Source organism: Chrysochloris asiatica, unplaced genomic scaffold (assembly GCF_000296735.1).
Source record: "Chrysochloris asiatica unplaced genomic scaffold, ChrAsi1.0 scaffold00014, whole genome shotgun sequence".
NCBI lineage: Eukaryota > Metazoa > Chordata > Mammalia > Afrosoricida > Chrysochloridae > Chrysochloris > Chrysochloris asiatica.
The window spans coordinates 7,791,970-7,814,135 of NW_006408532.1; the positions used below are offsets into that span (position 1 = coordinate 7,791,970).

General features: G+C 43.4%; 1 protein-coding gene across 2 annotated transcripts in view; it reads left to right on the forward strand.

The window, feature by feature from the left end:
* Positions 1-5,619: 5,619 nt before the first annotated feature.
* The window catches only part of TBC1D13 (TBC1 domain family, member 13), a 34,903-nt gene continuing 18,356 nt past the window's right edge, over positions 5,620-22,166 (forward strand). The window contains exons 1-9 of one of the 2 annotated variants that reach the window (XM_006834842.1): positions 5,620-5,677; positions 7,388-7,461; positions 9,847-9,887; positions 10,466-10,527; positions 10,678-10,777; positions 12,254-12,336; positions 13,706-13,865; positions 20,732-20,942; positions 21,577-21,740. In XM_006834842.1, coding sequence (XP_006834905.1) covers positions 5,655-5,677; positions 7,388-7,461; positions 9,847-9,887; positions 10,466-10,527; positions 10,678-10,777; positions 12,254-12,336; positions 13,706-13,865; positions 20,732-20,942; positions 21,577-21,740 — 918 coding nt within the window. In that variant the 5' untranslated portion in view covers positions 5,620-5,654. The remainder of the gene's footprint in view (positions 5,678-7,387; positions 7,462-9,846; positions 9,888-10,465; positions 10,528-10,677; positions 10,778-12,253; positions 12,337-13,705; positions 13,866-20,731; positions 20,943-21,576; positions 21,741-22,166) is intronic. The other variant, XM_006834843.1, reaches the window with a different exon arrangement.

The following is a 22,166-nucleotide window of genomic DNA, read 5'->3' on the forward strand; positions in this document are numbered from 1 at the left end:
ATTTCTATTTCCAACGTTCTGAGGAAGCGCCATATTGTTTTCCAGAGAAGTTGGACCATTTTGCAGTCCCACCAGCAATGCAAAAATATCCCAGTCTCTCAACATCCCTGCTAGCATTTATTGTCCTCTACTTTTTTGATCTTTGCTGTTATTGCTGATGTGAGAGGATATCTCATTGTTGTTTTGATTTGCATCTCTCTGTGTGGCGCTGTAGGCTAATGCGTCAGATTGCAAAGTCGTTTGAACTGAAACGATGGTTCAAGCTCACCAGCTGCTCCTTGGAAAGCCTATATAGGGTCACTATGGGTCGGAATCGACTCGACGGCACTTAACAATAACAATAACAATGGCTAGTGATCGTGAACATTTCTTCATATGTTTGTTGGCTGCCCGGATCTCTTCCTTGGTGAAGTGTCTGTTCATGTTCTCTGCCCATTTTTTATCTGTGTTATTTGTCTTTTTCTTGTAGAGGTGTTGTGTTTTCCTATATATTTTAGAAATAATCCCTTGTCTGATGTGCCATTACAAAAGATTTTTTCCCATTTTGTGGGTTCCCATTTTACTCTTCTGGTAAAGTCTTTTGATGCACATAAGTTTTTAATTTTTAGTATGTCCCACTCATCCATTTTGACTACTTTTGTTTGTATAGTTTCCAAAATGTTTTGTAGTCTGTGCATTCCCTGAATTAGTGCCCTCACATTTGTTCCTATTTTTTAATTGATGGCCTTCATAAACCAATTGAGTTGGTTTTTGCATACGGTGTGAGGTGAAGGTCTTGTTTCAATCTTTTGTGAATCGCTTTCCAGTTCTGCCAGCACCATCTGTTGAAGAGACTATCCCTTCCCCATGTGATATATTTAGGTGTTTGTCAAAAATCAGTTGGCTGTATGTAGATGGGTAATTTCTAGATTCTGGATTCTGTTCCATTGATTTTTGTATCTTTCATTGTACCAGTACCAAGCTGTTTTGACCACTGTAGCCATGTAGTAAATATTGAAGTCGGGAAGTGAGAAGCCTCCAACCTTATTCTTCTTCTTAAGCAGTGCTTTGCTTATCCTGGGTCTCTTTCCTTTCCATATGAAGTTTGTAATTGTTTTTTCCATCCTATGTTTTCTTGAAGACTTTATTTTTTTTCAAACTTTATTATAAAATTGGAATTATAAGATGTAACATTCTTTGTTTCTGTTTTTTTTTTTCTTCTTATTGTGAATTGAATGTTTACAGACAAAATCATCAGCTTTACATTCAACAAATCATATACATTGTTTTATCTCAATGATTAAAATCCCCTCTATGAAACAACAGTCATCCTGCTTCCTCCCTGTGGTTCTTATTTGCATTCCACCCACTTGCCTATCCCTTCTCAACTTTGTCCTTAGGCATATGTTGCCCTTTTGAATTTGAATGATTGACCATTCCATAGTGTTGTGCCCCCCTATAAATCTGTCTTCTGCTTGGCTGAAAATAGGGCCACAAGGGTGAGTTCCCTTTCAGACCTTAAGGTTGATTAAGGGCCATAGTCTCAGGTTCCTCCAGTCACTTATTCACCAGTAAAACTGGTCTTTTTTTATAATTAAAGAATTTTGAATTTTGTTCCACATTTCTTCTACTCTATCTGGGATTCTCTAATGTGATCTCTTTCAGGGCAGTTAGCGGTAGAGGCACTGTCTATTTCTGGTCTTAGAGTAGTGGAGATTGATGTTCACATGTTCCATTAGTCCATTGGAAGGTTTCATGGTTTCGAATGCTCTACCACATTCATAGTTGTATTTGCATTCTTCTAGACTTCTTTTAATTTTAAGTTTTACAATCAGGTCTATAAACCATTTTTTGTTAATGTTTATAAATGGTGCAAGATTCGGATTGAAATTCATTTATTTTACATGAGTAACTTATTATTCAACCACAATTTGTTGAAAATATTATTCTTTTTTCAAACAAGGATACCCTTTGTCACAACTTCTATTCAACATTGTGTTGGACGTCTCAGCCAGAGCTATAAGGCAAGAAAGGGAAAATAAAGGCATCCAAATTGGCAAAGAAGAAGCAAAACTCTATTTGCAGAAGGTATGCTCCTATACATAGAAAAATCACAAAGACTCGGCAAGGAAATTATTGGAATTCACTAAAAAATTCAGCAAAGTGACAGGATAAAGATCAATATACAAAAATAAGTTGGATTCTACTTCACTAATAAAGGCAACTATGAAAGGGAATTAGGAAAAACAATACCATTTACAATAGACACCCAAAAGATTAAATACTTAGAAATAAATCTAACCAGAAAAACAAAAGACCTATAGAAAGAAAACTACAAAACACTACTACAAGAAACCAAACAAGATTTACAAAAATGGAAGAATATAATACGTTCATGGACAGGAAGACTTAACATTGTGAAAATGTCAATACTACCCAAAGCAACCAATAGATAACAATGCAATCTTATTGCAGATTCCATCATTCTTTGTTGTTGTTGTTAGGTGCCATAGAGTCGGTACTGATTCATTGCGACCCTATGCACAACAGAACGAAACACTGCCCGATCCTGGGCCAACCTCACAACTGTTGCCACGCTTGAGCCCATTGATGCTGCCACTTTGCTAACCCATCTCACTGGGGTTCTTCCTCTTTATTCTCTGACCCTTCACCTTGCTAAATATGAGATCCTTCTTCAGCGACTTGCCCCTCCTGACAATATGTTTGAAGTATGAGAGCCGAAGTATGGCCATCCTGGCCTCCAAGGAGCTGCACTTCTTCCAACACAGACCTGTTAGTTCTTTTGACAGCCCATGGCACTTTCAATATTCTCTTCCAACAACATAACTCAAAAACATTAATTCTTCTACGGTCTTCCTTATTCACTGTTCAGCTTTCACATGCATATGAGGTTATTAAAAATACCATGGCTTGGGTCAGGCGCACCTTAGTCCTCAAGTCCTCCTACCTTTAAGGAGCCTGGTAGTGTAGTGGTTACAAATCGGGCTGTGAACCTTAAGGTCAGCAGTTCGAAACTACCAACTGTTCTGCCGGAGAAAGATGAAGCTTTCTGCTCCCGTAAAGATTTACAGCCTTGGAAACCCTGTACAGGGTCACTATGAGTCAGAACTAACTCCATGGCACATAACAACAACAATTGTGTGGGTTAATGTGTTAGACTGCAAAATCAGTTTGAACCACAAGGTCAGCAGTTCAAGCTCACCAGCTGCTCCTCTGAAATCCTATATTAGGTCACTATGGGTTGGAATTAACTTGACAGCACTTAACAACAACTACAATTGTATGAACCATATCCTTGATATAAACTTCTCTTTGTGCTGTCAAGTCAGTTCTGACTCATAGCGACCCTATATAGGGTTTCTGAGGAGCAGCTGGTGGGTGTGAACCGCTGATTCTATGGTTCGAAGTTCTGTGCTAATTCTACAGTGCCACATTGTTCTTTATATATACATGCATAAACATCACTGACTTTGCTTCTTTAGAAAACACAGTCTAAGACACTGGCTGAGTGGGGTGTCTATGGGCAATTACTGATGAAGCTAAGAGTTTTGTTAACACTTAGCTTGAACAGGCTAGAGGCCAGGCTGAAGGGCAAAGGCACTGAGTGGTCTAGGACTAGAGAGAGGTCTGATGGCATTCACAGCTGAGAAGCTGTCTTAATCAAAGAACTGTGTCCTGAGTTGTTTCAAATTCTGAATTGTAAAGTACACTATATGATAAGCACTGGACAGTTAACCACAAGGTCAGCAGTTCAAATCCACCAGTTGCTCTTCAGAAACCCTATACTGAGTTGTTACAAGTCAGAACCGATTTGACAGCACTTAACAATACACCTTCCCTAATAAAGTCCATAATTGTGAGTATTGTCTGTGTAGTTATTACAAGTGTCATAGACTGAATTGTCACCCCAAAGTGTGTGTCAACTTGGCAGAGGTTTGGCAGTTTTGCAATGATGTAATGTGGCAGATCTGTGATGCCTCCCCATGATGTGATCTGATGTGATAAACCAATAAGGATTAATGGTGGGCTACAATGCCCTTAATCCCATCACAACTCTGATCTGATGAAAGGGAATTTTCCAGGGGTGTGGCCTATAACAGCTTTCATCTTATAAGAGATAAAAGGTGACAGAAATGAGCAGAGATGAGAGGTACTGACTACCAAGAAAGAAGGACCAAAAGTGGAGTGCATTCTTTAGACCTGGGGTCCCTACACCGTGAAGCTCCTAGATCCAGGGAAAGACAGTTGCCAAAGACACATGGAAATCTCCAAGGAATTCGGGGCCTACAGATGCTGAAAGGCGACAAGAACCTTTCTCCAGAGCAAGCGCTCTGAATTCAGACTTCTAGCATCCTAAATTCTGAGAGAATAAATTTATTTATTAAAGCCATTGACTCATGCTATTTCTGTTATAACATCACCTGATGACTAAGGCAGCAGTGAAATATAAAACCCAGCAGAAGAGAATGCAGTGAGAAGTGTCAAAACTGGTCAAAAGGTTGGAGGGAGGAGATCTGATTGACCTCTGGCTCATAGGAATCAATTTTAGGCTGTAGATCTCCTTCCCTCTTGTTAAGCTGGAGGTTGGTTGCCCCTACCAAGTTATTTTTATATTTTCTTAACATAGCATTTGAGTTACCCCCTGTCTTCCTACCTAACATTTTAAAGGGGTACCTGGTTTTCCCTTTACTTGAAAAACATTCCTTTCATGTCATTCAAAGTCAGTGTTTATTCATTTTACATATTTCATACAAAGAAACTTAATTTTTGTCTTCTTCAGAAACATTTACCCCAGTTTCTAACACATAATGGTACCAGTAATTGTTGAATTAATTTAGAAACAGGTATCTGTGTATCTATTTTCCATTAGATGATTACTTCCTTGTGACACACTTGGGAGCTGGAAGCATTTTACTGAGTAAAAAGTCCACTCAGAGTTTTCATTGATGTTTGGAGAAACTTAAAAAATGACAATTATGCACATATGAACCCATATTAGTAGAGAAAATCAATGTAAGGCTGCTAAATACTTTTTTTCTTTCTTAGTCTGAAATTATAATGAAATTATTTTTTAAAATCCCAAACTCTGGGAATCCCTGATTTCTAATTCTTCTCCATCCAGTATTTATTGAACTGCCTGGTCTGTGCAGGTTACTGCTATATAGTCCTTTAGGATTCAGTACAAACGACTAGCATAGGAACTGTATAGTTGGGAAGGGGAGGCGGACACTCATTAACCAAACAATTAATTACAGGTCAAGATGAAGTATGTGTAAGCAGAGGGTGGCATGTACATCGCACAACTAGAAAGTGAGGGCCAAGGGAAGTGCAAAGAATAATAGCCCTAGGGCTCACTGTTTAGGCCGGTCTCTGCCGCAACTTCTCACTTAAGGCGCAAGGTCCAAAACGGTCCACAAGGCCCGAAAGCGGGCGGTAAGCTCCCCGCACCTAGACGTCCGGTGTACGTTACCCAGTCTAGTAGCGGGGCCCAGAGAGGGGTCAGCACGTGAACGGGGCTGGACCTACAGGGATTGAGTTGGGCGGAACGGGCGCGTGGGTGATTGTGTTTCCGGCCGGAGGCTTTTGTAGAACTCCCCGCGTGTCTGGGTGGGCGGCGGCGACGGCGGCAGCGGGGAGATCCGGAAGTCAACACCATGTCGAGTCTGCACAAGACCCGGTAAGGGGCCATGGGGGTTGGCCCCTCTGTCCCACGGAGTGCACCCAGGAATCAGTAGCCCCCAGGCAGTGGGATTCGGGCGGCTCCCCGCCAGTGGGCCTGAGGGGGACTGGAGCGGAGACACCTCTACTGCTCCTCTTGCACTCCTGCCCCAGTGCACCCTTTCCTCCTCTTCCCGGGCTCCCGGATTCCCTCTAATCTCATGTAGGACTTGCTTACTTAAGGCGTTGATGTCCTTCCCTCTCCCGCCTCTTTTTCACCTGTTACTTCCTCACCCCAGTAACCTCTTCAAATGCTACCTCTCCCTCATACCATTTTTCCTACCGAAATGCTAGAGAACCTGAGTTGCCCAGACCATCGACATCCTGTGCATTAGCTAAATATGCTCACATTTAAGGCTCCAAGACTTGATTTTCAAATCATTTATCCTTGATTGTGGCAGCTTCAAACCAAAAACCCACTGCCATCGAGTGTGCTCTGACTCACAGTGACCCTGTAGGACTGAGTAGAATTTGCCCCATAGGGTTTCCAAGGTTATGACTATTTAGGAAGCAAACTACCACTTCCTTTTCTCCATGGGTGACTGGTGAGTTAGAACTGCAACCTTTGGCTTGCAGTCAAGCTCTTTAAGCAGTGTGCCACCATGGCTCCTTTTGGCAGCTCCAGAGGTCCTTAAAATGGTCGTATTTTTGAGCATGGAAAGCTGAGTGCAGGTTCCACAAGACTGTTATATGCCAATCAAATTAATCATGGTTTCTAGAGTTCATTGAGTTCATGTTGTGTAGTTCTGTGGGCTGGACCAGCCCAGCAGGAAGTTTCCAATAATGTCAACTCTCAAAATATTAGAATGTGTCTAATTTTATGGTGGAGTCCAGGTGTGGAGCCCTAGGATAAACACAGCACTGTTAACCACAAGCTTGATGGTTCATATTCACCAGCTGCTCCTTGGAGACCCTATAAAGGGTCGCTATGAGTTAGAACTTACTGTATGACACTTAACAGCAACAGTTCTATGGTGTTCATCTGCAAACTTCTGCATAAGTATGTAAATAGTCCTGGTAGCTAGTGAGTTATGAATTGGCCTGCTAACAATAGGGTTATCAGTTAAAATCTACCAGCCACTCTGCAGGAGAAAGATGAGACTTTCTGCTCTGGTAAAGATTTGCAATCTCGGAAATCCTATTCTTGTTAAATGCATTCAGGTTGGTTCCAACTCATAGCAGCCTATATAGTGTTTCATAGGAGCGGCTGGTGAGTTTGAACCACCAACTTTGTGGTTCAGCCTACCTCGCATTCCAGTGCATTAGCTTGCAGCACCACACCAGAACTCCAAAAGATGCTGCCTTGATGGAGAATCGAATGTGGGGATGAGAGTGCCGAATCCTAACCATTAGACCACCAGGAACCCTATACAGGGTCGCTCTGAGTCAGAACCGACTCAACCTGCACACAACCACCACCTCCACCACACAAGTGTGCTTCTCAAGTTTCTTCATTAGTATTCTCTGTCTCTGGGTTTAGAGGAAGAAGTGATATTGGGAATATCTCATTTATAGTTGCCAAAAAGCTGACTGGTTAGGATCTTGACTAAACTTTGCCATTTTTATTTAATGAAAGGGAGGGAATAAACTGGGATATAGGCTTGGGGACTATGCCTCTGTCACTTTGAGTATTGCATGTATTTCATTTGTTCCCTTCTTTCCCTTCTAGGATTGCAGATTTCCAGGATGTCCTAAAGGAACCCATGATTGCCTTGGAAAAGCTTCGGGAACTCAGTTTTAGTGGTAAGAAGCAATTCTATTTTCAGGGTTCCCCTAGGACCGAGTGTAGCTAGGATGGAAGGGAGGGATCCCATGGTCAGTCCTGGAGGCTGCTCTGTTTGGTAACTCATATTGTCTTCTCCAGATTCTGTAGAGCTGAATCAGTGACTTCACTGAGCTCAGAGGACTATGGTTAATATGCCTCAGGCCTCCAACAGGGAGGTACCAAGCTCTTGAGAGTAACTTACTGAGATTCAGACTGAGGATGAGAGTCAGGAGGAGACCTTTACAGCCTCAATCATACCTTTCCTCCTTCTCCATCAAGCTTCCTCTATTGTGGGAATTTGGTTAACCCCAGAGTTGTTCCTGGAGTCTTACTGTGGCACTGTGGGATAAGGCACTGGACTACAAGGTCGGTTTGAACCACAGAGCGGTTCAAACTTACCAGCCACTCCTTGGAAACCCTCTACAGGGTTGCTATGAGTCAGGACTGACTTGACAGCACTTAATAACACCAACAGTTGCTTGTGGTGTGAGGCAACAGTGAACCTTGGTTCTTGGTGAAAGTCCAGCCTGGGGAACTGACTTTAAGGAGCTGGACTTCAGTAATGTTTGACTTTGCTCTCCGTGGTGGTGGTAACCTTCTAGCACAGAGACAGGCAGCTTTTTGCCTGTCTTTAAAAATATACCAGGATATTTTGTGTAGCTTCTGCTCCTATAGTTTTTTTTTTTAAGTTTTTATTGTAAATTGAGTGAAAGTTTACAGGCGAGATCATCAGTTTTATATTCAACAAATCATATACTTGGTTTCATTATAATGATTATAGTCCCCTTCATGTACCATCAGTTAATTGCCCCTATAGGTTTGCTAGCAAGGAGTTCTTGAGGTATCCCCACATCCCCATTCAAATTCTGAGGTGGGGGCACTAGCTCATGTTCACAGCCCCCAGGATACCATAGCAACAGCTACTCTAGTGAGGTTCCTGAGAATATTGTAGAAGTTTGTCTTTCGGTTCATGATAGCTAGTGACTAATATTTAGACCCTGAAGATCTTGAGGTGTCCTGGGATTTGTGCTGTCTGGAGTAGTGGTTAAGAGTTTGGTCTCTAGAGTCAGGCAGACCTGTGTTTGAATCCTTGCTTGTTTCCTTATCTGTAAAATGAGGACAATGATACTCATCTCCCATACCTAACTAGGGTTTAATAGTTTATGATGTTGTTTTAAGTGGCATTGAGCCATTTCCAACTCACAGTAACCCTTTATAGGGTTTCAGAGGAGCAGCTGGTGGGTTTGAACTGTTGATGTTTCTTTTAGCAGTCTAGTGCTTATCCTACAGTGCCATACCAGGACTCTACTCAATAAGTTGTTGTTGTTGTTAAGTGCTGTTGATTCAGTTTTGACTCAGCAACTCTGTGTATGGTTTCTGAGGAGCAGCTTGTGGTTTGCAGACCAGTGCTTATCTTTAGTGCCACACCAGAAGTCCTAATAAGTTATGTTGTTGTTAAGTGCCATCCAGTCAGTTCTGACCTATAGCAACCCTCTGTAAGGTTTCCAAGGTTTGAACCACCCACCTTGCAGTTAAAACTGACCTTGCGGTCTAGAGAATTATATTGCAGTGCCACACCAGGACTCCACCATGTCACATAGTAGGGTTATAATAGTGAAATCATCTCTGTAAAGTACTTAGCATTCATTGTTCAAGGTATAGTCTACAAATACTTTACAGGAGATCTTCTGAGTGTCATGCCCTGTGCTAGGCACTGGGAATAGAAAACAGATGTACTTCCTGTTTCTGGAAGACTTACCCAGTACTAGGCTTTGTTGTTGTTGTGATGTGCCGTGGAGTTGGTTCCTACTCATAGCGACCCTGTACAGTGTTTCCGAGGCTGTAAATCTTTACGGGAGCAGAAAGCCTCATCTTTCTCTTGTGGAACAGTTTCGAACCGCTGACCGTGAGATTAGCAGCCCAATTCGTAACCATTACGCTGCCAAAGCTCCTGTAGTAGGTCTTAAAGACACTAAAATAGGTGCAATGATTTTACCACGTTGATGAATGCTAAAAAAGAGAAACCATGGAGCCATTCATATTTATAATAGGAGACCTGACTTTGCCTGGGGGAGATGGGATTAGATAAAGACTATTCTAAGGAGGAAATATCCAGGATGAGAAGTGACATTATCCCCAAAAGAACATTCTGGACGGAGGAGATTGGGGCTGGGGACTGGGGCTGTGGGCTGGGGCTGTGGAGAGAAACTAAACCTGGATTAGCATCCAATCTAGTAATCTCTCTGGTAGAAGAATGAGTATCTTTTGTCTATCCTACTCCCTGCCAACTGGCTCCTGAAGTAGAGGACTGGGGGTTCTGGAACTCTGCCCTGGGGTGTGACCTTTGCCTGCTGTGTTCACAGGCATACCCTGTGAGGGCGGACTGCGGTGCCTCTGCTGGAAGGTGGGTGTGCCTGGGGTGGGGCTTCTGCTTTGCTGAGTCCCTGGGTTCCTGCATGGCCTGTCCCCACCCCTGGACCCTTTTTCCTGTCTTGCACCTTTCCTTGCTTGCCTGAGGAAGCCTTTCTGGGCTGTTCTGGGTTTTCTCTTCCTCTTGGCATCTCCTATAGGATCACCTTGGGGATGGGCCACTTTCTAATGCCAGTGAAGCCCTCTGCTCCCCAGTCTGTACAGTATAGTGGAAGTGGTGCATATTGGAACAAAAAAAAGGCCGTATGCTTTCCCCACAGCTTGTAGCTGAGGTGGGGGTGGAAGCCGGATGTCCTGGTCTCCAGTTCCCTTGAACACATAGTTGTGTTATCATTTGAAAGAGTGTGTGTGAGGAAAAGGGCTGGGTTGGAAGAAAGGAAGCCGTGGGAGGAAAGGGGAGGCTGCCCCTAACTCACACCCGTGTTCCTGGGTTTGAGTCCATCTTGTCTTCTATGGGCTTTATTAGACATTCTTCTCAAGGCAGCCTCCATCCCCTGCCAAGGGTTGGGGCTAGGGGAGTCACCTGAGCCTTACCTCTTTCCTGTTGTGCAGATTCTCTTGAACTACCTTCCCTTGGAGAGAGACTCATGGACCTCCATTCTGGCCAAGCAGAGGTAAGACCCATGAAAGGATGGGGGATGGCAGGGCTTTCATATCTGATGGAGCAGGAGTTGTTGCGACCATCCTGCCTCCTGTAACTGCTTCTCTGGGCTACCTGGATAGTACCTTTGGGGATCATCCTCTTGTTATCTTCTCTCCTGCAGGGAGCTGTATTCTCAGTTCCTGAGGGAAATGATTATCCAGCCTGGCATTGCCAAAGCCAACTTGGGAGTGTCCAGAGAGGATGTGACCTTTGAAGACCATGTGAGTTGGGGTCAGCAGTGGGAACAGAGGGTGCAGCATGGGGATGGTGGAGGTTTGGGAGCAGGTAAGGTCTGCCCAACCTCGAGGATAGAATTGGTCTGGCTTTGATCTCCTCTGGAATCTTTAGTATCTCCTATCTGAATTTGGCTTGGTGTGGCACTGTGGGCTAATGTGTCAGACTGCAAAGTTGTTTGAACTGCAAGTTCAGTGGTTCAAGCTCACCACCTGCTCCTTGGAAACCCTATACAGGGTCACTATGGGTCGGAAGCGAATCGACGGCATTTAAAAACAACAACAACATCTGAATTTGGCTTCGCATTCCCTGAAGACCATTGTGTCTCCCTTCTCTTCCCCAGGCCTAGACAAAGTACAGGTTCTCAGGGCCCAGCCAATAATATAAACATGTATACAGCACTGTGCCAAGTCTCTGCGTACATTGGTCTCCTTTACGTACATCTCAGTTCCTTGAAAAAGATACTTTGATTTTATAGAAAGATCAGAACAGGGCCAGAGTGAGGATAAACTTTCTGGGGCCTAGAGAAAACCCTCTTCTATTGACAAATATCTAGCTCCTCCTTGGGTGCTTCACAGTGGAGGTGAATTGCACCTGTTGAAATTGGTAACTCAAACCATTAACAGATTAGATTTGAAGAGAACTAATGTTACAATTATGTGCTCAAGGGTAGGCTCTAGACTACTAACCACAAGGTCAGCAGTTCAGACCCATCACCCGTTCCGCAGAAACTCTATACCCAGTCGCTATGATGGTGTGTAACAATGGCAATAACAGTGTTGTAGTAAGGAGTCCTGGTGGCACAGTGGTAACTGTGCTGACTGAAAGGTAGGCAGTTTGTGCCTACCAACTGCTCCATTGTAGAAAGATGCAGCAATCTACTTCCCTGAAGATGATAGCATTGGAAACCCTCAGGGGTGGTTCTACTCTGCCCTACGGGGTCACTATGACATAGAAGCTACTCAGTGGAAACAGGAATATTCTAATATTTGTTTATTCCACAATTAGTGAACACTTGTTAGAATGCAGAGTTCTGGAGTGACAACAGGGAGCCCTGTGATTAAGGACCCACCTGCTAACTGTAAGGTCAATTGACTCCATAGAGAAGAAATACCTAGAGATCTGCTCCCATCGAGATTACAGCCTGGAAAACCGTGTGGGGTAGTTCTCTGTCTTAATTACAATTGAACCCAGTGGCACACACAACAACAGAGCTCCGGCAGTGGGACAGGAAGAACAGTTCCTGCAAAGTTGGGATATACTTAGAGCCCACTGCAGCTCGGGCTATGGTGTTTGCACATGATTTAGGAGGCTAGAGGAGGCTCATGCTGTCTCCTTTAGTAGCTCTAGACTTTCTCAGAGCCACAGCTGGGTCATGGTGGAATTAGTAATAGAAAGCCACTGCTGAGTGGCCAGTGTGTTCCCTGGGACCCAGGACGGAGTCACTGCTTTTCTCCCCATAGCCACTCAACCCCAACCCTGACAGCCGGTGGAACACATACTTCAAGGACAATGAGGTGCTGCTGCAGATCGACAAAGATGTCCGGTAAGTGTCTCTGGGGGGCTGGACGCAGGCCATGGAACTTCTGGGAAGTTTCCCAGCTTGGCCCTTTCCTTTTCTAGTTCATACCCAAAGGATGGGTGTCTTAGGAGCTGTTGGTAGGTGATTCTAGTAGCTGAGTTCTCACCCCATTGATGATGGGCAGAGAATGGGCTAGCGAGTGAAGTGATTGGCTGTTCCTTCTGTATTTGTACTGCCAGGTTCTCCTTTATCCCTGGATTAATTTTCTAGGACTGTCCTGACAGATTATCACAGACTGGGTGTTTCAACAACTGAACCTTATTGTCTCACTGTCCTGGACGCTAGAAGTCCGAAATCAAGCTGTTGGCAGGGCCATGCTTCCATAGAAGGCTCTAGGGAACAATCCTTCCATACCTCTTCTATCTTTGGTGGTTGTAGGCAGTACTTGGCAATCCTTGACTTGGGGCAGCAAAACTCCACTCTCCACTTCTGTCTTCACATGTGTGGTTCCCTTGGGGTGTCTGTGTCAAAGTTGTCCTCTTCTTTGGAAGATGCCAGTCATTGGGTTAAGGCCTGCCCAGATTCAATTGAACCTCATTTAAACTTAATTTGTATCTGCAAAGACCGTATTGCTAAATAAGGTTACATTCAGTTTCCATGTGGATGTGAATTTTGGGGAGGGTATTAGTCAATCCAATTGTTAATGACCATCGAGTCTGTTCTGACTCATAGCAACCCTGTATATAGGGTTTCTGAGGAGTGGCTGGTGAGTTTGCCATTCAAACAGATTTTGTGGTTGAGTCCTTAGCCTACAATGTCAACACAGTACAGTGTCGTAAAACAGTCCATTTCCATCAAGTCAATTCTGGCTCATAGCTGCCCTGTACGAAGAGTACAACTGTCCCATAGGGTTTCAAAGGCTATAAATCTTTACAGAAGCAGACTGTCACACCTTTCTCTCCAAGTGACTGTAGACTTTTTTGTTAGCAGCCGAGAGCTTTAACCACGGCTTTACCAGGGCTCCTACAGTCTCTTAAATGGGTGTATATTCATATACAAGGACTCCTGGTGTGGCACTGTGGGTTAATGCGCTGGACTGTAAAGTTAGTTTGGACCACACGGTCAGTGGTTCAAGCTCATCAGCATTCCTCGGAAACCCTGTACAGGGTCGCTGTGGGTCGGAACCGACTCGACGGCACTTAACAACAACATTCATATACATACAATGACTATATTGCTTTTGTAGGGGGACGTTGGGGGTGAACCATATTGTGGTTTTAATTTTTTTTAATGCCTTTTAGGATGCTTAGAATCTTTTGGCAGCAAGGTACAGATGAATTGGCCCAAACTTGTGCCCTGAGTAATGACATTTTCTCCTGTTCTCTCTTCACAGGAGGCTGTGCCCAGACATATCCTTCTTCCAGAGGGCCACAGAGTACCCCTGTCTCCTCATCCTAGACCCCCAGAATGAATTTGAGACCCTTCGTAAGCGGGTGGAACAGACAACACTAAAATCCCAGACAGTGGCCCGGAACCGGAGTGGAGTCACAAATGTAAGTGCCAACTTGGGGGGCCCTCAGGACTACCTGTGCCAACCTTTCACTTCCTGTGCCCTTGAGCAGTGGCCACAGGGGCTTCAGGTCCATAACCATCTGCCCTGAACAGTTGCTCAGCAACCTTGGCTCAGGCTGGTCCACTTGGGGGCTCTTTTTGAAAGTCAGACATTGAATGCCCATTGCACTCCTACTGGGTGAGCCATGGATGAGTTGATGCTTCTAGACTGTGATGAAGATGGCTCTTTGAAAAGCAATGACAGATGTGATGAGATAATGGGATAGGGAGAGGTAGTAGTGGAGATGGAGGGTGGGGTTCTGCGTTGGTTTGGTTATCAGTGATGGCTTCCCTGAGGAAGTGACACTTAAGCTGAGGCCTGAAAGGTGAAGAGCAAAAGAGTATTCTGGGTAGAGAGAAGAGCTTATGTGGGAAAGTCCTTGGCCGGAGTGCATGCTGGAGAAGGTGGTGGTGGTGAAGCCACTTGGGGCCTTTATCTGGAGGGCTGGGTTATTGTTGATGCATCTGAGCAAGGCAGTGATGTGACTTAGGACTGTTTTTGTAAAAGATTGCTTTAGGTACTGTGTGGATCTTGACTTGAGGGGGCAGAAATGAAAGTGGAGGGACTTCTTAATAGGCTGCTGAGGTCATCTAGGCAAGAGATGGTGGTGACCTGGGTTATGGTGAAGTGGACACAAGACTTGAGAGATTTAGGAGGAAGAATCAACAGGGATATGCAGGTGGATGTAAAGACAACAGCAAAATGAAGGCTGACTCCAAGGTTCTGACTTGAGTATGCTTTTCAGAAACTGATAACACTTCTGGGTAAGTCATGTTGGATGTATGAACCCCAGCTGGGGGTGGATAATACTGCAGAGGCATTATTCTCCAAGCAGAATGACTTTGCTCAAGGATTTGGGCTTCTAAGAAAACAGCCACTTTTCAGTGCAGGGACAGCAGGTATAAAGTTATATCCACTCCAATGATGGGGATATGTGTGCCTGTGACAGACTTGGTGTTGAGCAGAATGGCCATGAGGTGCAGAATGCCTGTTTTAATAACCATATAGCTTGCTTTGTGGGTAGCCCCCTTATTTGGTGGCTGATTTTCTGACTCAAGGGTCTTAGTAGGGGCAGAGGGACTGCCTCCTGTCATCCATTTCACTTTAGTATTTGAGGCTTGAGAGCTGAGCTCTTAACTCATTTTAGCTGTTGAGTCTAGTCCTGGTGGCAGATAACCCCACAATAAGCTTCTTCCCTTGACCCTCTGGACCTATGGTAGATAAGGAGTTCGAGCTGATGGCTGCGTGATTCTGAACAAGTAATTCTAGGCATGATCCATCCCTGTCTGCCTTTTCAGTTTCCAGAAGGAAGAAATCTGGTCATGGCTGTGCAGATTCTCAGAAAGCTGAAATGCACCAAACATTTTGGAGAGGCAGTCTAGCTTAGAGGCCTGGACCTCAGGTTCTGGACTGAGTCTGAGTTCAAGTCCTAGTTTCACCATTTGATGTAAGACGTTTGATGAGTGACCTAACCTTTCTAATTATCCCCTTCCTCTTGCAAATGATGTTGAGAGGATTAAATGGAGAGTTTTTTTTTTTATATATGTCATCTCTGCATGGGTCTACCTGCAGCTCTAATACAGGTGTGAAATGGTGAGAGTAATAACAGCATTGGAACCTTTCTAACTTCAGGGGGATAATGACCAGGAACAAGTTCAGCCCAAGGCAGATCCTTATGAGGTGGAGGTCAGATACACTTCTACTGTCCAACCTTTTTACCAATTCCTCCCACAGCACATTCTGCTTCTCTGCTGGGTACAATAATCCATTGCAATGGCCACATAACTCACCAACTGTACTTATAGCCAAGTCGTTTATTAAGGGAAACAGCAGGGTACAACTTGGAATCAGGATCAGGAAGTATGTAGGCAAAAACTGCCTTTTTTAGTGCAGGACAACTTTCTCAGCACCTATTGGCCATGCAGGCAAGCAGACCCGTCTCATGGTTGTGCATGTGCCTTCTCTGCTGTGTAGGCATCCTCTCATCCCTGTCAGGACAGACCTCCTTTTGTCCTGCTGAGGACAGGCTTGTCTTGGTCTTTACATCTGTCTCTTCTGCCTTGTGGGTCTGTTGCTGTCTTCTGTGTTATAGCCCTTGACCTATATTATAGTTCTTTTTGGAGGCTCTTTGCCTCCTTGCTTTCTCCTTCTCTCTTCTGTTCTTGTCTGTCTGAAAAACTTCTGTAGGGTCAACTGCATATATACTCAATTCCTTGTCAGTTTCAAGATATGAATCCTCCCAGTAAGTGGGGGCAACAAACTCACCAGGCCCCTATCTGTAGGCCACAGACACTTTATTTACTTAGTAGGATGTAGTTACATCATTTCCATAGTCTATAGTCATTTCATTTGCATAGGTATATTGACTAACTCATGAAAGGTGCATACCAATCACAGGGGAGGCTGCAGCCCTGGCCAGACAAAAAGGATTAAATCTAGTTGTTTACAGTTTACTTAGGAAATAGGACTAACTCTCTGGAGGGAAGAAAAGTAGGGCAAAAGGGAAAGTCTCTGAAGCTGTTTTTTTTTTTTAAAAAAAAGGCAAAAGTTCACATAAAGCAACGCATGTCACCACAACACGTAACAGGAACCCTGGTGTCACAATGGTTGATCCTTGGCTTCCAGTGGAAGGGTTGGTGGTTTGTTCCAGCCCACCAGCTGCTCTGCCTTGGAAACCTTATGGAACATTTCTAGTCTGTCCTACAGGGTCACTATGAGTCAGAGTTGAATGATAGCAGTGAGTTTTTTCAGTAGTGGTGGTGGGGCTTCTGATAGAGTAAATCTAGGATAGAGGCCAGGCACCTGAATCTTTATAAAAGCTCCTCGAATGGTTCTGATGGATAGCTGGGGCTGGGGACCCCTGCGCTATTGCTTTTTATTTATCTTTAAACTTTTTAAATGAAAAATTTCAAATATTCCAAAAAGTTGAAGGAACAATGCAGTGCACACTTGAATGCTTTTCTCTCAGATTCAGCAATTATTGACACTTTGCATACTGCTTTATGTGTGTGACTCAGCCACATCTCTTGTCCTGACTCTTCACCCTTGGGTGCTTTAACAGGCATCACCCGAGAATGAGCACATCTCCTCCTTAGCACTGTCACATCTAAAGTCAACGGTGGTTCCATAACATCACCTGGCACCTATTCCAGGTCATATTTTGGCTCTCATGGACTTGTATTTTCTTTAGCTTCAGCCTGAACTTACATATGAATAATTGATTGTCTCTCCCACAGTCTGCCCCTGACCTTGTTTTGGCTGAGGATAAAGAGCTTTTCCACCATTTCTTTCCACAGATATAGTCAGCTTGATTTCTGTGTATTCCATCTGTTGAGGTCCATGTGTATAGTCATCTTTTATATTGTTTAAAAAAGGTATTCCCAATGAAGACAGGTATTTGGAATGAAGAGAGGTGACTCAACAGGATGTGGAAATCCTTGGATATGTTAATCCAAGTAAAATTTTGGTAAAGATAATTTAAAAACGACTGCAACAGTCCATTAACAGGGAACTGCCAAAGGTTCAAGCCGGATTCAGATGACATGGAATAAAGGATATCATTGCTAATGTCAGGTAGATCTTGGCTAAAAGCAGAGAATACCAGTATGATGTTTACCTGTACTTTATTGACTACGCAGAAGCTTTCGATTGTGTGGATCAAGATAAACTATGGACAACATTGCAGAGAATGAGTATTCCAGAACACTTAATTGTGCTCATGAGGAACCTATACATAGACTAAGACGCAGTTGTTCAACTAGAATAAGGGGACACTGAATGGTTTAAAATTAGGAAAGGTGTGTACCAGGGTTGTGTTCTTTCACCATAGTTATTCAATCTATATCTTGGAGCAAATAATCTGAGAAACTGGATTGTATGAAGAATATGGCATCAGGATTGGGGGAAGACTCATTAACAGCCTGTGATATGCAGAACCTTGCTTGCTGAAAGCGAAGATTTATTTTAAAATACTGATAAAGATCAAAGATTACAGTCTTCACTATGGGTTGCACCTCAGTAAGTTGTTGTTAAGTGCCCTTGAGCTGGTTCTGATCCCTTTCCGACCTTGTGTAGGGTTTTCAAGGTGATCTTGAACCGCTGACCTTGTGGTTCAAGCCGACACTGCAGTCCAGCGCATTAACTTGCAGCACCACACCAGGACTTCGCACCTCAATATAAAGAAAACAAAAATCTTCACCATTGGAACAATAAATAACATAAATGGAGAAAAAAATTGAAGTTGTCAAGGACTTCATTTTGCTCGGATCAACTCTCATGGAAGCAGCAGTCAAGAAATCAAAGTATTGCATCAGGCAAATCTTTTGTACAAGACCTTTTAAAGCATTCAAGGCAAAGATGTCAGTTTGAGGGCTAAGGTGTGCCTGACCCAAGCCATGTTATTTTCAATAACCTCATATACATGAGAAAGTTGTACTGAGAATAAGGAAGACACTACGATAATTGATGCATTTGAGATATGATATTGGAGGAGAATATTCAAGTACCTTGGACTGCCAGAAGAACAAACTGATCTGTGCTGGACGAAGTACAGCCAACTTGGGAAGTCAGGATGGCCAGACTTCTTTTCTCAAACTTTGGATATATTCTCAGGAGGGACCATTCCCTGGAGAAGGATATCATGCTTGATAAAATGGAGGGTTCAGTGAAAAAGACCTCCAGTGAGATGAACTGATACAGTGCAGCAGCAGTGGGTTCAAGCTTAGCAATGATTGTGAGATTGGTGCAGGACCGGGCAGTGTTTCTTTCTGTTGTGCAGAATGTCTCTATGAATTGTTACTGACTCAATGGCATATAACAGCAACAGCTAATCCTTATTCCAGTTCTCTTAATTTTCCCAAGAATATCTTTTATTGTTTACTTTTAAGCCAGGATCCAATCAAGCTTTATGTGTTGCATTGGGATGTAAGGTTTCTTTAGTCTCATGATCTGGAGCAGATTTATATTTTTTACCCCCTACAACAATTGCTTTTTTTTTTAAAGCCTTTGTTGTGAATTGATTGATAGTTTACATGGGAGAACATTGGTTTTGCACTCATCCTATTGTATTTTATTTCATTGCAATGATTACAATCCCTTCCATGCATCATCAGCTTCTCTTCCCTCTGGTGTTTTTTTTTTTTTTTTAATGTACTCAAAAACACTCAGGAATATATAATCATTGAAACAACCAAAGGGCACATTCTGCAAGTCAGCTTCCTGACCACTTTCTCTTTGCATGAGTCGAGAGTCCTCAGCTGCTTTATCTCTCCATGCCATTACCTCTGCCTCCATCTCTGGTGTCGCTGCTTTTCTGGTTAGAGTCCCACAGTTCTGCTCATACTCTTCTCTTAGTGATCCTAAGGGTCCTGTTAATGGACTATAAGATTAACTACTCCCTCCTTTATGTTACAAAACTTTACAGTTGGAATGATTGCAATTAGTCATAACAATTACTCACTATTGAATCAAATGAATCTTGTCCCCATCTCCTTTCACCAGACTCTCTAGACAAGATGAAAACTTCAATGGGGATTCTACCTTCCCCTCACACTCTGAAACTTAACTCCCTCTTAAAAATACGTAAGCCAGCCACTTTGTGCCTTTATAACACCCCCTATTATAACAGCCCCCATTTTAGGTAGCCAACATCTAAGTTGCCCGTCCCTATTAGTCCTGTATACTGAGGGGATAGGATTGATCGTTGATGTGAACACTTGTTCCCTCTTGGTTTGTATTTTGAGCTACTACATCTGTGAGTATAGGTCAAGTTAATAAAATTGTAGCAATTTACACTTTGTTCCTTTTTTCCCCCAACTTGTTATTGTGAATCGATTGAAGGTTTACAGAGCAGATCATCGGTTTTACATTCAACAAATCATATACTTTGCTTCATTGCATAGTTGAAATCCTCTCCATGTACCATCAATTAACAGTATTTACCTCTAATCACCTTACCTGCTGCTTTGCTTTCCTCTACTAATCTTCCTCTTGTTATGTATTGCCTACCCTGTCACCTATGTTAACATGTGCCTACACTGTAGCCCATGAATAATTTTCTCTCCACCTCCCCTATAACCATTAAAGATTGTTTCTTTATCAATAAAACATTGTTGTTGTTTTTTTAACTATTAACAAAATTGATCGTATAACAGTGTTCGTCCTGTTTTACATATATGTCCTCCAGGTTTAGCCATGTGAGGTTTTTGACAGGTTCATTATTTCATTCAACGTTTTGTAGTATTCCATTGTGTGTATGTACCAAAGTTTGCTTACCCATTCTTCTGTAAATGGGCATTTAGGCTGCCTCCATCTTTTTGCTATGTTTCTTATAAACAGCATATTGAAGGATCCTGAGTACTTAACCCATTCTGCTCTGTGTATCTCTTGACTGGTATATTTAAAGTTGTCTGTTTTTGACATAATGTTTTTATTTTTGTCTTTTAATTAAAGTGTGACCTGTGTGGAATAAAATGTGCAAATCTTAAGTACAACGAAATAACGTCTAACTCATGTATATGCCTGTGTAGCCCCCAACCACATGAATATGCAGATCATTTCCATCATCCAGAAAATGCCTTTATGCCTCCGCTCAGTCTCTACCCTTTGTCTTACCATAAATTAGAGTTCAGTCCAGTTGTCCTGTAGAATGTGTGACACGCTGGATTTGGCTGGTTGTTTTCTCCTCATGGTGGTGTTTAACATGTTTTCTATTTCTTGGAAGTTAAGTGTGAATGGTAAATATTTTGGATAAGATTACATTATTGGTAATGCCACACACACCTTCCTAACAGCCCTTCCTCTTCTCAGATGAGTTCCCCACACAAGACCACTGTGCCATCATCCCTGAATGAGTATGAGGTGTTGCCCAATGGCTGTGAGGCCCACTGGGAGGTGGTAGAGCGGATCCTGTTCATCTACGCCAAGCTCAACCCTGGCATTGCTTATGTGCAAGGCATGAACGAGATTGTGGGACCCCTCTACTATACCTTTGCCACAGATCCCAACAGTGAGTGGAAAGGTAAAGGGTTCTCGGCTGCCTGTATCTGTTTGCTGGTTCCTTATGAAAGTGGGCTGAGGAAAGGCTGGCTGGTGGGTTTTATTAGGCTGTGCAGCTCATTTCTTCTCTCTGGGACTTCATTACTCTGTCAAATGAGGGGTTTCCCTGGATCATCTCAAGTTTTTTTCTGACTCTTGACATTCTAGAATATTGGGTGTTTACTGCATTTCTTGATACTTGTAGCATAAAATCATGTCAGTAGTTCGATCTGTGAGGGGACTTGGAAAAAATTTCAAGGAAAAATTCCATTATCCCTTAATACCATTTTTCCATGAACATTTTGAAGCCCCCTTGTATCCACAGGAAGCTGAACAATAGAAAGGATTTAAGTAATGCCCTGGACAATGTCATGGGGAGGACATGTAATGCATTGCTACATGAGTATACAGAGTGCAAGAGGGAGTGAGAAGACAGAGATAATGGTTTTAGTCTGGGGATAGAGTGTGGGCAAGGACAGAGTAAGAACTGAGCCTGACAACAGGGTGGGGGCAACTTGGTGAAGCTTAAAGATGGGGAAGATCAGAGGTGGGGTGGGATATGAGAGGGTACCACTTCCCTTGCCTCTGTCCATATATACCCTTCCCATCTCCCCCAGAGCATGCTGAGGCGGACACCTTTTTCTGTTTCACCAACCTCATGGCTGAGATCCGGGACAACTTCATCAAGAGCCTGGATGACTCACAATGTGGCATCACCTACAAGATGGAAAAGGTGTATTCCACACTGAAGGAGAAAGACGTGGAGCTCTACCTGAAACTGGTGAGGACCTGCAGGACGACACATGCAGGGCTGTCAGGCAGAAAGGGGCAGAGACAGCAGGCTTCTTGAGCTCTGGGTAAGGTTTGGTGTGAGCCTGTAGATTGACTGTGACCGCTCATGCTAGGGAATGTCAGCCCCACGCTGCAGATGGACCAGGTAACCTTGGCAGTGAATGGTGGGAGCCTTAGGCTGGGAGTGGAAAGGCACAGGGGGCATTTAACTTCATTGCCATCAAGTTTATTCCAACTTACAGTGACCCTATAGGATAGAGTAGATCTCTGCCCCATAGGATTTTCAAGGCTGTAATCTTTATGAAAGGAGTCCTGGTGTGGTGCTATGAGTTAATGCACTGGACTGCAAGGTTGGTTTGAACTGCAAGGTTGGAGGTTCCAGCTCACCAGCCGCTACTTGGAAACCCTATACAGG